The sequence below is a fragment of the Sorex araneus genome, chromosome X (genome assembly GCF_027595985.1).
Source record: "Sorex araneus isolate mSorAra2 chromosome X, mSorAra2.pri, whole genome shotgun sequence".
NCBI lineage: Eukaryota > Metazoa > Chordata > Mammalia > Eulipotyphla > Soricidae > Sorex > Sorex araneus.
The window spans coordinates 318,861,195-318,880,636 of NC_073313.1; the positions used below are offsets into that span (position 1 = coordinate 318,861,195).

The 19,442-nt window shown below is 37.4% G+C and overlaps 1 protein-coding gene across 8 annotated transcripts in view; it reads right to left on the reverse strand.

Moving 5' to 3' along the window:
- CCDC88A (coiled-coil domain containing 88A) overlaps nucleotides 1-19,442 on the reverse strand; it is a 140,099-nt gene that overhangs the window by 45,304 nt on the left and 75,353 nt on the right. For all 8 annotated transcript variants that reach the window (XM_055119705.1, XM_055119703.1, XM_055119704.1 and 5 more), the window contains exons 13-16: nucleotides 16,703-16,887; nucleotides 6,081-6,218; nucleotides 3,106-4,176; nucleotides 2,038-2,165 (exon numbers count right to left, since the gene is read on the reverse strand). In XM_055119705.1, coding sequence (XP_054975680.1) covers nucleotides 2,038-2,165; nucleotides 3,106-4,176; nucleotides 6,081-6,218; nucleotides 16,703-16,887 — 1,522 coding nt within the window. The remainder of the gene's footprint in view (nucleotides 1-2,037; nucleotides 2,166-3,105; nucleotides 4,177-6,080; nucleotides 6,219-16,702; nucleotides 16,888-19,442) is intronic.

Here is a 19,442-nt window from a genome sequence, read left to right on the forward strand (position 1 = left end):
AAAGGAAGTGAGAGGCAATGCCATTAACTGAAAAGAGGGAAAGACCACAGTAACAAACAACTGGCTCACCTTTTGAGACTAGAGATACAAAAAGATAACCTTAGTACCAAAATGTAAAAGTCAGGATATTGGAATTTATGTTTGCGCACTTTTATTTTTTGTGTGACAGGAAGACTAACTTAGTAGCCTAGGAACAAGTTACTTTTGTGGCTTAAGATCCTTCTTTTCCTAATGGCTAGATTTAATTAGTAACTAACTGTTGCTCTCAATTCTATTTCCTAAAAGTCTTAGTTTTAAAAATACCCTTTATTCATCTTGCCCACACCATCACAGTAGTTTCCTAACTGATCTCTGTGCCTCCAAATTACCCCTTGTCAAATCTATCTTTCATGTGACCCTAAGAATTGTTCAATACATTTTTGCACTTTATTTCATGGCATTCCTTTCCCCACTGTTTCCATCATGCAAGTTTCTATGATTCTTCAAGCTCTTGATCAAACAGAAAAGAGTTCCATAAATGTTAACTGTATAAACTAAGGTTTTAGAAGAGGTGTAAATAGTACAAAGATCTCATCTGAAACTGGTTTATAAATTTATAAGTTTTAGTTAGGGCAACTACATGATTTACTATATTTTCCCCCTCTACCTTTTTTTTGGGGGGGCTCCCTAACAGTGCCCAGCTGGCATGTAAAACATGTACTCCAGAGCAGTGAACAGATGAAATCCTCACCCCTTCTCCTCTTTTTCATGTCTTTCATTTGACAAGTAATAAATCTGGCTAAATAAAGAAGTGATGCATACACAGTATCTATTAAAAGATAGGCAAATAAGTTAGCATTTAACCAGCTAATTAAAAAAATATCTCATGAAATACATAGGTAATTAATTCAGTATGGTTTGCTTGAATTTATCAGTAGAATAAAAATCTCGAAATTACTTTTTACAGTATCTTTAAAAGGTTCCTAAAATTCAATTTACTACTTTGTTCCATTTAAGAATACTCAAAATTATAAAAATCCATAGAATTTATCATTACTTTTTCCTTTTCCTTTTTAGCATTACTTTTTTTAATAAAAAGTTTCAATATGGAAACTTTTTTAACGGCAATAGTGAGTATGTGCTAAAACAGATTATTATGTTCCACTGAGTTAAAATCTAGTCTATATGAAACAAAATTCTTAACAATATTTCTGTCCTAATGGGAATCACTATATGGCTTATTATATGCTAAATCATAGATTACTTAAAAGTCTTATTAACTTTTCTATAATGTAATTACAATGGAAGAATAAACATTCTTTAAACTGACCATTTCCAAAACAAAAGTGTATATAGCTTTTTAAGTGCATTTAAGTGTATATTTACTCTGAAACTTAGTTTTATACATTATTTTCCACCCTGCCAATTCTCCGTATTTTTTTTTGTTTCATCTGTGCTTCATTCAGGGAGAGAGGGGACTAAGCTGAGAAGCAAGGACTTGAGGCCAGCAGCTGGCAGGCAGCAGGTTTTCGGACACTGGGGAGATATTCTCCTCTAATAGATAACCCTGAAACCCAGAACCGGCTGCGAATTTCTTCATCACTCTATGAGTCATTCTACACGTACAAAGACATCCTAACTTAGGCTCCTAACCTCACACTCTGCTTCATTGTTCTATAAATCCACATACTGGTTTCTTTTTCTTATTTGACTTGCTATCTTCCTTGCTTAATACTGCACTCTGTCCAATTTCTTAGCCTGATGGTCTCACATCTTTGGCATAAAAAATAAAAGAATTGACAACTCATAAAGGCACACTATTTTTTTTTTTTTTGCTTTTTGGGTCACACCTGGCGATGCACAGGGGTTACTCCTGGCTTTGCACTCAGGAATTACCCCTGGCCGTGCTCAGGGGACCATATGGGATGCTGGGATTTGAACCCGGGTCGGCTGCGTGCAAGGCAAACGCCCTACCCGCTGTGCTATCTCTCCAGCCCCAAGGCACACTATTTGAATAAAAAAATAATTTCAATTTTTGCCAAGTAACTTAATACTCACCTGTCATCAGTATTCTGCTCATCTTGTAAGAGTCGTTCTTTATCTAATCCTATCTTCTCAAGTTCATGAGTTAATTTTTCTAGATCATTATTCATTTGTTGTGTCTTCAGTTTTTCACTCACCAAATCCTTAAAGAAATCCCAAACTCGTGTAAGTGAACATAAACATCTATAAAAATAACCCAAGATTTTAACAATCACCATCTACAAAAAGAAATTAATTCGAACAAGTAAAGACAGAAACAGTATTTTTGAACTTTTCCTTAATAAGTTAAACAATTCAGGGGCTGGAGCAATAGCACAGCGGGTAGGGCGTTTGCCTTGCACGCGGCCGACCCTGGTTTGAGTCCCAGCATCCCATATGGTCCCCTGAGCACCACCAGGGGTGATTCCTGAGCGCAGAGCCAGGAGTAACCTCTGTGCGTTGCCACGTGTGACCCAAAAAGCAAAAAAAAAAAAAAAAAAAAGAAAGAATAATAAGTTAAACAATTCAATAAAAAATACACAGAACTATTTACTTTTTTGCTAATGTATCTTGTTTATATTAGTCTTAAAAACAAAATTTTTGTGAATCAAAAACTTTGAAAACCATGGGGGGAAATATCTGTTGACATTATTCTAAAAAGCTACACTCAGTGCACATTTCTATAAATAAATGCCATACATAACATCCTGTTACTTCACGTGCCCTTTTCCCAGTGAAAGATGCTTGAAAATACTGATCTGAAGAACAAGGGGTCAGGAAAAAGGAAGCTATTGTTTATGTCTGTAAGACTATAGAGCAGAAAAATAAAAAATGAGAGGCTAATAATAGCATTCCTTTCAAAGACTCTTCAGGTGAAATGCAGACTTCTAAAGTAACTTTTTTCAGAATGCTAAGGTATTTTTAAATAAAACTTATGAATATATACCACCTATTGTTTAGTGGTAGCAAAAAATGAACTAAACATTCTACCTTCTGACCTGCAAAACCATGTTTCAGAGGACTGACTGTTCATCTACACCTATAAATTTCTAATTATTCTCAAGAGTTATAGTTAAATCTTATAGGTTGTAATTGTAAATTTACCTCACGTAATGTGACCAAAGTTTTTACATCAATAGTTGCTCTCTTTACAAGCTCCTTATTTTCTTTCTCTAACTCTTTAAGACGGATGCAGGATTCTTTATAAATACAAATCTCTTTGATTAAGCTTTTGTTTTCTTTTTCCAAATTTCCAATTTTCACATTATTTTCTTCTAATGTGGTATCTTTTATTTCTGCTTGTTGTCGGAGTCTCTTGTTTTCCTTCTCCAGTTGCTTCTTATCTTTTTCCAGTTGAGAAGTCTCTTGCTCTAATGATTTATTCTCTTTCTCCAGCTGTTCTAGTCTTTTGCTAGATATTTTTAACTCTTCTAAATTTTTCTGCAATGTTTGATTTTCCATCTCTAAGTCTTGTAGTTCACTCTCTAATTGTTGAATTTTTTTATTGCTATTTTCTAGAGCCTTCTGTAATCTTTGGTTCTCTGTATCTAAACCCTGGTAACTAACTTCTAAACGTTCCGTTTTCTTGAAAGATGCTTTCATGAGTTCTAAACCCTTTTTCAGTTGCTCTTTTTCACTTTCCAACTCTTTATTTTCTAGTTGTAGCTGAGCCATTTTCATGCTTGCACATTTCAAAGATTCCACATTCCTTCGCAGTTCTAAGTTTTCCTCATCTAGCTGGGAATTCTCTTTTTCTAGTGATTCTAACTGAAAAGTAAGGTTTTTAAAACTATCCAAAGTTTTTTTCAACTTCCTATTTTCTCTTTCTAGCTCTGAATTTTCTTGTTCTAAGGACTCAACTTTTTCACAAGTAATTTTTAAATTGGTTATCTTTTTCTGTAACAATTCATTCTCCTTTTCAAGATGATGCAATTCATTTTCAAGTTCTTCTGCTCGTTCTCCTTTCTCTTTATAATGTTCTAATTCTTTTCTAATTTGTCTTTTTTCAAATTCAATCTTGCTTAGCTTGCTGCTTGTTTCTTTGATAGATTCGTGGAGAATTTTGTTTTCTTTTTCAATGTCCTTCACCCTTGCTTCAGCACTTATCTGGGAACGCTGCCTCAAGGAAGACACGGTTTGATTCAGATGCTCATTTTCCTGTTCCAATATTTTAATCTAATATAAAGAATAAAATTTAAATTTTATTTAGTCAATAAAACTAACTATATAAATATACATTTATATAAAATAAAAAAATTTCTTTTTCTAAAACTAATAGGAGGAAACTAGAATTTAGCTAAGTGTAGAGCAATTTGTCTTACATGTGTGAGGGCCTGGGTTCAACACCAGCACTGGTAAAAAAAAAAAAACTCAGACCATAACTACAGATATTATGTGTATCTTACTTTAAAAGAAAAATTTTTTTATTGAATCACTGTGAGACAGACCTTACAAAACTGCTTGTGATTCGATTTCAGTCAGAGTTTTCCAACACCTATCCCCCCACCAGTAAGATCATTGTGTAGATAGAGTCAGATAACAACGTTCATGCCTTAAGGGAGTTCATGATATAAAGTAATAATTAACTAATATGTACTTAATAAAAATTTTCAGATTCTGAAATCTGAAAATGTTAGATATTTCTAACATATCTATATGAAAATATATAAAGTACACATACATATCTTCTTGAGGATATAAGCTACTTTCACTTAATACGTTTTGCAATGCATATATATAACAAGTTTTTACTAAATATCTGTTTTATTTTTATGAACATATATGGATGTATATTTCTTCTCAAAAAGAATTTGGAAAAATCAAATAACAAAATTCCTTAGTACATTTGAAAGCTCAGCTATCCCATTTATAGATGACCTAACACAATGTTACTCAAAATTTAGTGTTTAAAACAATCTCCCTAGAAACTTGTGAAAGGCCTAAGATTTAATCTTAGCTCCAGAACTTTTGTTCTATTAACTGTATAGAAATCTGCCTTTTTATAGGTTGCTTAAGAATTAAAAATACACATAAGCTAGTAATTTTACTTCTGAAAAACGAAGAAAATTTAAAATAGCACATCAATCTATCCAGTGCTCGATTCTTTAAGTATAAAATGAACGAGCAATAAAGACTTAAAAACAAATCTAACAGTATACACAAAAATTCAGTCATTTAAATTGGGTCAGGATTGCTATATTTCTTCTAAATTCCCCATAGTAGCATTAGAAAATGTAGTCCATTTTTAAAGATACTTGAAAATGTAGGTACCACAAGTTTTTTACTAGCAATAATACTAATTATTGTATATATTAGCAATTTAAAAAATTCTTAGCTTGGGCGCTGGAGAGTTAGTACTGTGGGTAGGATGTTTATCTTGCACGTGGCCAACCCAGGTTTGATCCCCAGCATTCCATGTGGTCCCTTTGGCATTGCCAAGAGTAATTCCTCAGTGCCGAGCCAGGAGTAACCCTTGAGCATTGCCAGGTATGACCCAAAAAGGAAAAAAACTTTTTAAAAAATGATAAAAATAAAAAAAAAAATTTTACTTTTTCCTCATCTTTTCCAAAAATATATGGGCATGAAATGAGATTAAAAACAGTGACTTTAATGGGGGCTGGAGCGATAGCATAGCAGGTGGGGCGTTTGCCTTGCACGTGGCCCACCCGGGTTCAAATCCCAGCATCCCATATGGTCCCCTGAGCACCACCAGGAGTAATTCCTGAGTGTAGAGCCAGGAGTAACCCCTGTACATCGCCGGGTGTGACCCAAAAAGCAAAGAAACCCAAAATAAAAAAACAAACAACAACAAAAAAAAACCCAGTGACTTTAAGATTTAAAAGTTCTAGATGTGGCTCAGGTGGGAGACCATATACAAGCTTCTAGGTTCAAGCTCTAGCACAAAAAGCCCCTTCCCACCAATACCACCATCTGTGGTTGCTCAAAAAAAATAAAATCTAAATGTTTCTAAATTATTCCTCCTTTAGTGTCATATAAACATTCTGTCTGCATAAATTAAAAAATATCATTAATGATATCTTATAAAATACATTGCATTTCGTAGTAAAAAATTAATGAACCTGTCTTTCTGAATTTTCTCTAAGAGTTTCGATTGTTTTTTCAAGCTGAGCTTTCTCCTTCATTAGATCCTTGCTTAAGTTCTGACAATTCTGAAGACTTTGCTTTTCTTGAATAATTTCATTTTCAAGAATTTCAACCTAGAGAAAATGAAACCACAGAACAATATATCACCAAATATTTTATAATAGTGGAAATATGTCAAAATAAAGATATTAAATCAAAAGATAAATTATAATATCTAAGTGGTGAAATTCTAGAATACAGTACTGAAGTTCAAGTCATAATTTATGCTAATTTAAAAGCTTGTATAAAACACGCAAACTTAACTATCTTCCTTGCCCTTTCTTCATCTTTAGTGGCAAATTTCTACTAAATTTCTAAGCACAAACACAAATCCAACTAAATCTATGATAATTATGTCCTGTGAAGATAGTACAAATTTTCTTAAGAGGTATCTTGGCTTGAGAGTATTTGTAAAGTAATTATAATGAAAGAATTTAAATAAACAAGGAAGAAGAAAAGAGGGAAAGCATAAAGAAAAAATAGAAAATGGCAATAAAGTTTAGTGAGGAAGCAGGAAACACACTGGTTTAAAATAAAAAAAGAGGAAGTGAAAAAAATACTAGTGGGAAAAGGACTGAGCAAAACTTATAGCAAGTGGGCTGGAGAAGTAGGTAATAGGGCTAAAGTGCACATTTCATAAGCAGGAACCCCAGGTTAGATTTCCAGCCACTACATGCTTCCCCGCACCCCAAGCACCATTAGGAGAGACCTTTGAACACTGCTGGTTCAGAAGCCTCCATCCATCTAGCAAATATTAACTACTAGGTTTAAATTTATTTATATATATTTTTAACTTTTTAATTGAATCACTATGAGATAGAGCCTTACAAAGCTGTTCATGATTGGATTTCAGTCACACAGTACTCCAACACCCATCCCTCCACCAGTATACATTTCCCAGCACCAGTGTCCCCAGGTTCCCTCCCAGCAACCCCCCCACCCCTATCCCCTGCCTGCCTCTATGGCAGATGCTTTTCTTCTATCACTTAATTTTTTTAATATCAAAAATATCAAACATGTTTTTGTCCTTTGACCAGAATCCCTTTTACATATTTAGAAATTCAAACTAACTAAGAAAACATCTAAGACTGGACAGCATTAACTAAAGAGATAACAGAGTATGATGAACCGGAGCCGCGGCACGAGAAACAGACCCTCCGCGCCTAAAGACTGTGATCCTGAGGTCTCCTAACCCATTTTGGCACCAGAGCGGATTCTTGCAGCCATCCATTTTGACTGTGAACTGAGCTAAAATATAAGAAACCCAAAACCGCGCGGCCTCTATCTCAAAGTCTTCACTCTCAGCAATGAAGAGAAATTATTAGATGATGCCTATTCAGCAGGCCTGATTGTTGGGGAAAATTTCCAATCAATAATAGTGAGTTCTGTATGGAAATATGGAATGTACTCAAAGTATATAGAGAATGAAGGGAATTTCATTAGCTACTTAGATGGGGGGTAGAGTGGGAGGGGGGTGTATTGGGGTTCTTGGTGGTGGAACATGTGCACTGGTGAAGGGATGGGGGTATAATCAGTATTTGACTGTGACTTAAACCTGAAAGCTTTGTAATTTTTTTTTCTTTTTTTCACGGTGATTCAATAAAATATTTCTTTAAAAAAAAAAAGAGATAACAGAGTAGGGGTAATGAAGTATAAAAGAGCAAATTCAAAATGTTCCAAATTACTAATTTTCCCAGTCAACAGGAAATTGTTCCTTTATACAATAATCAGATTTTGTATAATACAGTAATGCATTTCCAAGACATTAAGAATATTTCTTAAAAATTTAAAAATATAACAAGCACGAAAATGTGTAAATCTGTAACTGTACCCTCACGGTGATTCACTAATTAAAAAATAAATTAATTTTAAAAATAAGTAAATAGAATAAAATTGAACAACAACAACAACAAAAAGAGTTCAAACAAAATGGCCCCATAATACAGATGTAATACAGTGAAAATAAAGCAATAGTGCACATAAAAAATAAATTAAAAATATATATATATTCACCTCAAGTTTAAATACTCCATAAATGCCCGTATCAAGACCAGAGAGACAGTACAGTCCTTAAGTCGCTTTCCTTGCATGCATCTGATGTGGGTTTGATCCCTGGCACCACATATAGCCTCCCAAGCCCCCTCAGGAATAATCCCTGAGCACTGAGCCAGTTATAAACCCTGAGCACTGCTGTGTGTGCCCCCGCTTCCCCCCCAAAAAAAACACCAAAACTAAGAGTTTCTTTTTAGAAAGGACAACCAATAGTGAAGCGCTAAGAATTTTAATAGTTTTACTTTTTTTAATCTTTATGTCGATTCCTCTGCCTCTCTTGGAGAGCCCAGCAAGCTACCAAGAGTATCTCGTCCGCACAGCAGAGCCTGGAAAGCTACTTGAGGCGTACTTGATATGCCAAAAACAGTAACAAGAAGTTTCACGATGGAGAAGTTACTGGTGCCCACTCGTGCAAATCGATGAGCAACGGGATCACAATGACAGTGACAGAATCTTTATGTCAATGAAAAATACGCTAAGATAAACAATTTCTAGCATATACTTTTCTAAGCGGGCTGGAGCGATAGCACAGTGGGTAGGATGTTTGCCTTCCACGCGGCCGACCCAGGTTTGATTCCTCTGCTCCTCTCAGAGAGCCTGGCAAGCTACCGAGAGTATCTCGCCGGCACGGCAGAGCCTGGCAAGCTACCCGTGGCGTATTCGATATGCCAAAAACAGTAACAAGTAGTCTCACAATGGAGATGTTACTGGTGCTTGCTCAAGCAAATTGATGACAATGGGATGACAGTGACAGTGACTTTCCTAAGTATCAAGTATGTAGCACTGTAGCACTGTCATCCCGCTGTTCCTCAATTTGCTTGAGCAGGCACCAGTAACATCTCCATTGTGAGACTTGTTACTGTTTTTGGCATATCGAATACGCCATGGGTAGCTTGCCAGGCTCTGTTGTGAGGGCGGGATACTCTTGGTAGCTTGCCGGGCTCTCTGAAAAGGACGGGGAAATCGAACCCAGGTGGGCTGTGTGCAAGACAAACGCCTTATCCACCATGCTACTGCACATTGTACGATTTACAATATATAGCACATTGTACAATTAGGTATGTCAAATCCAGAAAATCAAGAATTAAGAAGAAAAAAAAAGAAAATAGTGAACAATGAAATCACTTTGTGAAGAACAGAAATTCTACCCTTCAGCCAAGCTAGGAAATGTAGACTTTTAGCAGTCCAGGGAGGGACAGGCCTGGTGTCACAGCAACAGCCACTTCTGCTTTTAGGTGGGCATATTCTAAACCCTGGGGCTCATTATAAACATAAGACGTTTCTTTTTGTTTTGGAGTCATTAGGTTATATGATGTTTTACGTGTATCACTTGTCTCAATTAGTCAGTGACCGTTTAACTACCACTTCAAAAATTATCAATAAAACTCATCTCTGTACAGTAAAGCATTCTGCTCAGACTGAGCAACTCTTTCTTAGGGGGGAGGGAGTTGAGGGAGGGCTCCACAGCTGGCAGTGATCAGGCATTACTCCTGGTTCTGTGTTCAGGGCCTATTCCTGACATTGCTCAGAGGGCCATACGGGAGGCTGGGGGATCTAACCCGGATGGGTCTCATGCAAGGAAAATGTCTTCCCCACTATATGATCACTCTGGCTCGGAGACAGAGTGGCTCTTAACCATGCAATAAAAGTATCAAGCGTAGGCTTTGTAAAAGTCTAATTTTATTTATTTATTTATTTTTTTATTTTTTGAGGGGTGGTCACACCCAGCATTGCTCAGAGGTTATTCCTGGCTCTGCACTGAGGAATTACTCCTGGCAGTGCTCATGGGACCATATGGAATGCTGAGATCAAACACAGGTAGGCTACATGCAATGCAAACACCCTACCTGTTGTACTCTTACTCTGGCCCTGAAAGTCAAATTATTATTATTTTTTTTTGCTATTTTGGGTCACACCTGGCGATGCACAGGAGTTACTCCTGGCTCTGCACTCAGGAATTAATCCTGGCAGTGCTCAGGGGACCATATGGGATGCTGGCAATTGAACCCGGGTTGGCCGTGTGCAAGGTAAATGCCCTACCCGCTGTGCTATTGCTCCAGCCCCCCGAAAGTCAAATTTTAAAATAAAATTTTTGTTCAATTTTTGTTTGTTTTCAGGCCATACCCAATTGTGTTCAGGGATTGCTCCTTGCTCTGTGCTCAGGGATCACTCCTAATAGTGCTTAGGGGGAACAATATGGGACATCAAGGATTGAACCTGAGTTGGCCACTGTACTATCTCTCTGGACCCTAATATGCGAGTTTTTATTGAGTTAACATTAGTTTACAAGACTGTATTGCAGGCATACAATTTCACACCTCTTCAAGACTTACTACCTACACCTACTATCTAAGTACTGATATCCATCTACCAGAATGGCTTTAGCTTTGAATTTAAAAATTCAAGGATTTTTAAATTTTTAGTGGAAATTGTTCTATGCCAATGCATTTTGATAGGGTTTGCACTGGATTTGTATAACGTTATGAATAATGTGGTCATATTCACTGTATCACCGTCATCCCGTTGCTCATCGGTTTGCTCGAGCAGGCACCAGTAACATCTCCATTGTGAGACTTGCTGTTACTGTTTTTGGCATATTGAATATGCCACGGGTAGCTTGCCAGGCTCTGCCCTGGGGATGAGATACTCCAGGTAGCTTGGGCTCTCCGAGAAGGATGGAGGAATTAAACTTGGGTTGGCTGCGTGCAAGACAAACGCCCTACCCGCTGTACTATTATAAAATTTTTATAAAATAATTTTATAAAAAATGATTTTTCTAATGTTGAAATATAATGTAGAGGATAGAAAATCTTGTTTTGTGTCAGAGGAAAAGCTTTCCTTTTTCCACCATATGTTAGCTTTGGGTTTGTCAGATATGGTCTTTGCCATTTTAAGATATATTCCTATCTCCATTTTGTTGAGTTTATTATTTATCATCAATGGATGCTCACTCCTGCCAACAGCTTTCTGAGTCTACTGACATAATCTTATGGACTTTATCTTTCCTTTTCTTGACGTGGTATTTTGTATAATCTCTGGGTGGCAAGAGGAAGCCCCAATGGCTCTCTCTCTTGCTGCCCGGGTTCTGTGTTCTTGGGCTGCTCCCCCAGCTGAGGCTGCCCGTGCATGGAAAGGAGGAAACAAGGGCCATGCCAGTGATCAGTTACCATTTATTCCATTCTCCCCACACACCTGTTCCAGTCTCACTAGGCTCCCCATTCTAGTCTCACACTGCCCCTAATTCCTGTCACCTCCTGCCTCTCCCGCTCATCTCTCCATACTCCCTCTTGCAGCTTCGTCTCTCATCTCTCCACCCGCCCATTTCTTCATTCTTCCCCTACATTCTTCTTCCTTTGTCCCCCTTATTAGTCTCTCCATGCTCCACATTGGTGCCCTGTCTCTTCTACTGTCTCTCCAACTCCCAATACTGGGGGTAGCCACCACACTCTGGTAGCAAAATCAACATAAGAAAGCCCTTCCTTTGCTCACAGGCAAAATACCAGTTAGGGTGTTTTTCTTCTTTTCTTAGTCCAATAACTTAACTAACATCTTAATTAACATCTTAATTATACTTCTTAATATTAGTTATCTTGTATGGACACAGTAAGAGATACAGTGAGCTTGTAGGGCGACTCCTTGAGGACACCTCTCCACAGACTCAGACTACAGTGCTCAGGCTGGATTAATCATTTCTAACCCTAGCAGGGTCTGAATCTAATTAATACTTTTTGGATTATGACAGCATTTTTCCATGACCAAGTTCTTAACTTATAATTAAGTATTATGGCACTTTGGCCAGGCCCATTTCGATGTCAGGGTAGCACATAGCTCACTGCTTGCCCTGGGTCCATCCAGTCCTTTGTCAGTACCCTGCTTTTAGGGTGCTAAGAAGGGAAACTGAGGCTTAAATTGAGAGAACAGATGTTCAGGAGGTAAATATCATTGAGAGTCAATTAACTCCCAAGCTACAAAAGCACAGCATTAACTGTCTTCTTGTGTCCATACAAAATGGACAATGCTCTAAATTAACTATGAAGAGAAAAACTATGAAGAGAAAAATAATATTTATAAGTCAACAGAGCATAAAGAAAGAAGTTACAAGTAAACACAGAGGAATGGGAGCACTGTGATGGGAGTAACCCAATATACCTAAGCTCCCTGCAGCAAAGCGGGAGGGACAAACCAATGTATCCTACAGTAATTTATATTGTTTGCGCATGTTGCACTATTCCTGAATCCTGGAATAAATCCCACTTTCCCATCATGTATATTTAATTTTTGAATATATTGAGCTGGCAAATAGTTTCTTTGGGAAAAGAGTCTCCCCAGCAGAGCTTGGGGTCAATCAGTGCTACACCTGGCAGTGCTTGGGTGGCCACACAGAGGAGGAGATTGAACCTGAAACCTTGTGCATGCCAAGATGTGCTTCATCCCTTTAGATGATCTCTGTGGCCCTAACACTACTGATTTTATGTATTTTTTGTTTTTTAGTGTCAGGGATCAAACCCAGGGCCTCACATATGCAAGGCTAGTGTTCTACCACAAACTACCTCTCTGGCCCAGCCATAATACTTTGGGAATGGAGAGGTGTAGGGCAGCCTGGAAGTGCTCAAAAGTGAACCCTATCGCCTTTCCTCTGAGATCAGACACAAGACAAGGATGCCCACTCTCACCACTCCTCTTCAATATAGTACTGGAAGTACTTGTGATAGCAATTAGACAAGAAAAAGAGATTAAGGGCATCCAGATAGGAAAGGAAGAAATCAAACTCTCACTATTTGCAGACGACATGATACTATATCTAGAGAAGCCTAAAACCTCTACTAAGAAACTCTTAGAAACAATAGACTCATACAGTAAAGTTGCAGGCTACAAAATCAATACCCAAAAATCCATGGCCTTCATATATGCAAACAATGAGGCAGAGGAAAGGGACATGAAAAGAGCAATCCCATTCACAATCGTGCCCCAGAAAATCAAGTACCTCGGAATCAGCTTAACCAAGGAAGTAAAAGACCTTTACAAAGAAAACTACAAAACGCTACTCCATGAAATCAAAGAGGACATGAGGAAATGGAAACATATACCCTGCTCGTGGATAGGGAGAATCAATGTTGTCAAAATGGCAATACTCCCTAAAGCATTATACAGATTCAATGCGATCCCTATAAGTATACCCATGACATTCTTCAAAGAAATGGATCAAGCAATCCTAAAATTCATATGGAATAACAAACGTCCAAGGATAGCTAAAACAATTCTTGGGAAAAAGATGATGGGAGGCATCACCCTCCCCAACCTCAAACTTTACTACAAAGCACTAACAATTAAAACAGCATGGTACTGGAACAAAGGCAGAGCCGTAGACCAATGGAACAGGGTGGAATATCCCTACACACAACCCCAAATGTATGATCATCTAATCTTTGATAAGGGAGCAAGAGATGTGAAGTGGAGCAAGGAAAGCCTCTTTAACAAACGGTGCTGGCACAACTGGACAACCACATGCAAAAAAATGGGTTTAGACCTTGACCTGATACCATGCACAAAAGTCAGATCAAAATGGATTAAAGACCTCAACATTAGACCACAAACCATAAGGTACATTGAAGACAAGGTCGGCAAAACCCTCCACGATATTGAAGATAAAGGTATCTTCAAAGGTGACACGGAACTAAGCAATCTAGTAAAAACAGAGATCAACAAATGGGACTACATTAAACTAAAAAGCTTCTGCACCGCAAAAGATACAGTGACCAGAATACAAAGACTATCCACAGAATGGGAAAGGATATTTACACAATACCCATCAGATAAGGGGTTGATATCAACGGTATATAAAGCACTGGTTGAACTCTACAAGAAGAAAACATCCAACCCCATCAAAAAATGGGGCAAAGAAATGAACAGAAACTTTACCAAGGAAGAAATACGAATGGCCAAAAGGCACATGAAAAAGTGCTCTGCATCACTAATCATCAGAGAGATGCAGATCAAAACAACCATGAGATACCACCTCACACCACAGAGACTAGTACACATCCAAAAGAACAAAAGCAACCGCTGTTGGAGAGGATGTGGGGAGAAAGGGACCCTTCTTCACTGCTGGTGGGAATGCCGACTGGTTCAGCCCTTCTGGAAAACAATTTGGACGATTCTCAAAAAATTAGATATTGAATTCCCATTTGACCCAGCAATACCACTGCTGGGAATATATCCCAGAGAGGCAAAAAAGTACAATCGAAACAACATCTGCACATGTATGTTCATCGCAGCACTGTTTACAATAGCCAGAATCTGGAAAAAACCCGAATGCCCCAGAACGGATGACTGGTTGAGGAAACTTTGGTACATCTATACAATGGAATACTATGCAGCTGTTAGAAAAAAGGAGGTCAAGAATTTTGTAGTTAAGTGGATGGGCATGAAAAGTTTCATGCTGAGTGAAATGAGTCAGAAAGAGAGAGACAGACATAGAAAGATTGCACTCATCTATGGTATATAGAATAACAGAGTGGGAGACTAACACCCAAGAACTGTAGAAATAAGTACCAGGAGGTTGACTCCATGGCTTCGAGGCTGGCCTCACGTTCCGGGGAAAGGGCAACTCAGAGAAGGGATCACCAACCATAATGTAGTCGAAGGCCATGTGGGGGAAGGGAGTTGCGGGCTGAATGAGGGCTAGAGACTGAGCATGGCGGCCACTCAACACCTTTATTGCAAACCACAACAGCTAATTAGAGAGAGAGAACAGAAGGGAATGCCCTGCCACAGTGGCAGGGTGGGGTGGGGGGAGATGGGATTGGGGAGGATGGGAGGGAGGCTGGGTTTACTGGTGGTGGAGAATGGGCACTGGTGAAGGCATGGGTTCCCGAACTTTGTATGAGGGAAGTATAAGCACAAAAGTGTATAAATCTGTAACTGTACCCTCACGGTGATTCTCTAATTAAATATAAATAAATTTAAAAAAATAAATAAACATTGATATTTATAGACGGTTTTTAAATTCCAAAAAAAAAAAAAAAAAGTGAACCCTATCGGAGTTCCAGGACCACACATGGTACTGGGAAATTGAATCAGGTGGCAGCAAGTGCCTTACCTCCTGCACTGTATCTTTGGCCCAGGCCTCAATATTTTCTATGGTTTCCTTTGTTTCATTTTGTAGCCACACTTGACTGTGCTCAAGGTTTACTTCTGGCTTTGCACTCAGGATCATTCCTGACAGTCTTGGGAGACCATAAATAGTGATCAAAACTGATCAACTGCATGCAAGGCAAGCACCTTACTCACCATACTCTCTGGCTCCTAATACTTTTTTAGAAAAGTTTTATCCCGATTATTTACAGATTTATTCCACCTATTAATTAATAAGGGATATTAGTATCTACCAGGATTTGTGACCACTAAGAGATTCAAGCAGCAGATCATTTTCAGTGACAACACCACCATGAAGAGACAACCAGAGACAATATGTGCCTCAATATTAAAATATTTTTTAAAATATTGCTAAAAACTACTTGATCCTGATTAAACCTACAGGAGACAAAAGAATGCAATATGTTCTAAACATAAAAGATTAGATTGCAAGAACACAATCAGCAAAATTATTTGGACCAAGAATATGACTCAAAGTGGCAGAGCACAAGCCTTGCATAGCTCCCGCTTCCCCCAAAATACTACCTACAGTGACCCTGGCCCCTAAGTATTACTGTGTGTGCCCCTTTGATAAAGAACAACAACAACAAAGACTGGGGAAATTGTCTAATAGACAAACATTGTTAGGACAAGAGTAAACCTACAGAGTAAAAACTATTTAGGAATATATCAGTTGACCAAATATTAATATATTTTATATTAATAACCAAGTCTAAATCTATTAATATAAAATATATGAATCTAAATATATTAACCAAGTATTAATATACTTAGATTCAGATTTAATAAGATATTAAAAATCGTAAGAACTGGAGAAATTAAAATCCTAGCCCAAATTATTAATTTTTAAGTATTATAAATTTACCATTGCTTTAAACTGTTTCTTTTCTTTTTGTTGTTGTTGTTTCTGTTTGTTTGGGGGCAATACGCACTGTAATCAAGGCATACTCATGGCTTTGCGTTCAGGGATCACTTCTTACAGTGTTCAGGGGAACATAGTGGTGCTAGAGATAGAACCCGGGTTGGCTGTGTGCTCATTGTACTATCTCTCTAGCCCTGTTTCTTATTTTCAGACAGATATACTAAGATATATATGGTAAAATGATACCATGTCTAGGATTTACTTAAAAATTATCTGGGAGTTGTAGGGAGAAAGCACAAGGTAGAAGACTGGCTGAATTGCTAAAGCTGGGTAAGTATAGAAATTCATTTCTTTTGCATTAATAAATACTAAAAAATACCCAAATAAGTTAAATGTTAAGGGTACATTACAGACTAGAAATGCTTTACATCCATACTATTTATCACTTTATCTATATTTAAAGATCTTACATTAAACATTTTTGTTTACCTTTTTACTTAGTCTCTGATTTTCTTTTTCAATTTTCAGGATTTTGGAAGTATTGCCTCCTGTAGAATCCATAGTACTCCGAAGCTCTTCTACAGTTTTAGTCAAACTCTGGTTTTCCATCTCTAACTTCAATAATCTACTTGATGTCAGCTCATTTACCTCATGGCCCAAAGATTTCTGTGGTGCTATAATAGTTAAAATGTCATTAGTAAAATCAATTTTACTCTACAACTTAGAATACCAAGTATAAATACACTACATTGTTTGGTATTTGATGCAGTAAAAATTTATAAAGCTTCCCAGAAAATAAATACAATAAAAAATAATGACACAGGGCTGGGACATGGGTAAAAGTTGTATAGCACATGCTTCACATGCACTAGGTCCTGGGTTCTATCTCTGGGAATGTATAAGGTTCTGAACACCAACAGGAATAGACGTGATAGCATCTGAGCAGTATTAGCAGTGGTCCTAAGTCCCAATCACTGCTGAGTATGACCCTACGACAACCAATTCCCCCCCCCAAAATCATGATAGATAGAATGGAAATATTAAATTATTAACACATACATAAGCATCTTAGCAAAAAGAGGACAAAATTTAGACTCATGATTGGAGTTCTGGGGCTGGAGTGATAGCACAGCGGGTAGGGCATTTGCCTTGCACGCGGCCGACCCAGGTTCAATTCCCAGTATCCCATATGGTCCCCCGAGCACCGCCAGGAGTAATTCCTGAGTGCATGAACCAGGAGTAACCCCTGTGCATCACCGGGTGTGACCCAAAAAGCAAAAAAATTAAAAAGAAAAAAAAGATTGGAGTTCAGTTCCATGATAAATTATCAATTGACAATAACCAAGGCACTTTAACCTCTCTGATTCACAGGTTACTTATGTAAAATATTATATCTCAGCTTCAAAAATTAAAGGAAGATAGCTTAAGGGGAGTGGGGAGAATCCTAATTGGGTCCAAGAGAGGAAAAAGTATGTAAAATTATGTATCGGCTATTTTAAAAAATACTTTATCAATATTAGAGGTTCTCAAACATATTTGACCTACTGCCTCCTTTTCAGAAAAAAAAAAAAATTGTTCGGTACCCTGTGGGAATCTATCTTATTTAAATAAATAGAAAGCACTCCCTACTCTCCAAATGCACTCAGGCCATTCAAATATCCCCTAGAGGGCAGTATCACCTGCTTTTGAAAGACCTACTGAGGGCAACATCATTTAAAAAAACAAAAAAGAACAGTATCTATGTAGTCTTTTTTTGCCAAGATAATCTAGGTACACTTCAACATGAATTTTTTTTTAATTTTAGTAAAGCAAACTAGTTTTTTACTGAAAGAAATTTAAAGAGAGAGGGAAGATAGAGAGATACACATTCAAGAGAGAACACAGGCTTCTCCAGAGTGGACAAAAGTCTTAACGTGACATTCTTATGAAAGAAAAAGATGGTTTCTAGTTCAGAGAATGATGTGCTCCAGTAATCAAATAGCATTATTTTAAAAAATGGTATTTTATTTAATATTTTAAGGATATAAAAATAAAAGATTCATAAATAAAACATTGTTATTTCAAGAAGGGAAAAAGATACAGATAACTGGAGAGCAGTTCCAGGTCCACTTTATAATAGAGTTGAAATTCTCAATCATAAAAAGATATGAAGGACCCAGAGAAATAATTCAGTGAGTTATATCACTTGCCTTGCAAGCATCTGAGTCACAAGTTTAAATCTTTGTGGAGTCCCACATATGCCAAATGTAATCTGGCAGCTCTGCTGTTTGAGCTGGTACCTCTGCTGGCTGTGACTGCAGCCACATGTCTGTAAGTACCACAAAAATTGTGACCCCTGGCAAGTACTGCAATTAATTTAATGTACAAACACCATGGCCAGGAAGTACTGGTAAACACACAGACAACCACAACGAACCTTGGAGAGAGCATGACAACAATAACGTGTATACTTTAACTACAAGTTTCACTCTCAATGAGTACATGTGATACATGTAAAGGAGGGCAAATCTCAGTGAGCTGCGCAACATGATGTGCAACCTACAGTGAGCACCCAAGCTACAAATATGCAATAACCACAGCCGGTAAATGTGCAATCTCTGGGTAACACTGAAGGGAAGGAGAATGGGAAGGGGGTGGGGAGGAAGGAGGTACTGTTATATGAGTTTTAGATGCATTAATAAATTCATCCTTTTCAACAATTATAAAAGATGTTTAACTAGAGGCTAATAATATAACAATTATTAAAGAGCCTCAACAGTTGATGTGTATAATTTTAACTACTTTAGAAACAAAAAATAGTGTCAGGGATGTCAGTCAATGGTTGTGTGTGCCTTACATGTGGAGGACTTGTGTTCAGTTCCTGACAACAACCCCGCCCCTCCAAAGAAAAAGTAGAAACCAAGTTAGAATTGCTTACTTTATAGCTTACTTCACAAGATATACAATAAAAAATTTACACATATATGTAAGTAATCAATACACCTCAGAATATTCACTAGCTGAATATCACGACTTACTAAATGAGGCGACTCTACATGGATTCACAGAATTTAGAGTTAAGTTCTTAAGTATAAAATCAAGAGCCTAATGGCGATAAATACGACAAATAATCATAGAATCATTTTGTAAATACCAGATCATATATGCTTCCAGAATTTATGTCCACCTCTCCACTATATCCTCAGAGTCTGACATATTATTTTATGCATGAAAGGTGCTTAAGTAACTG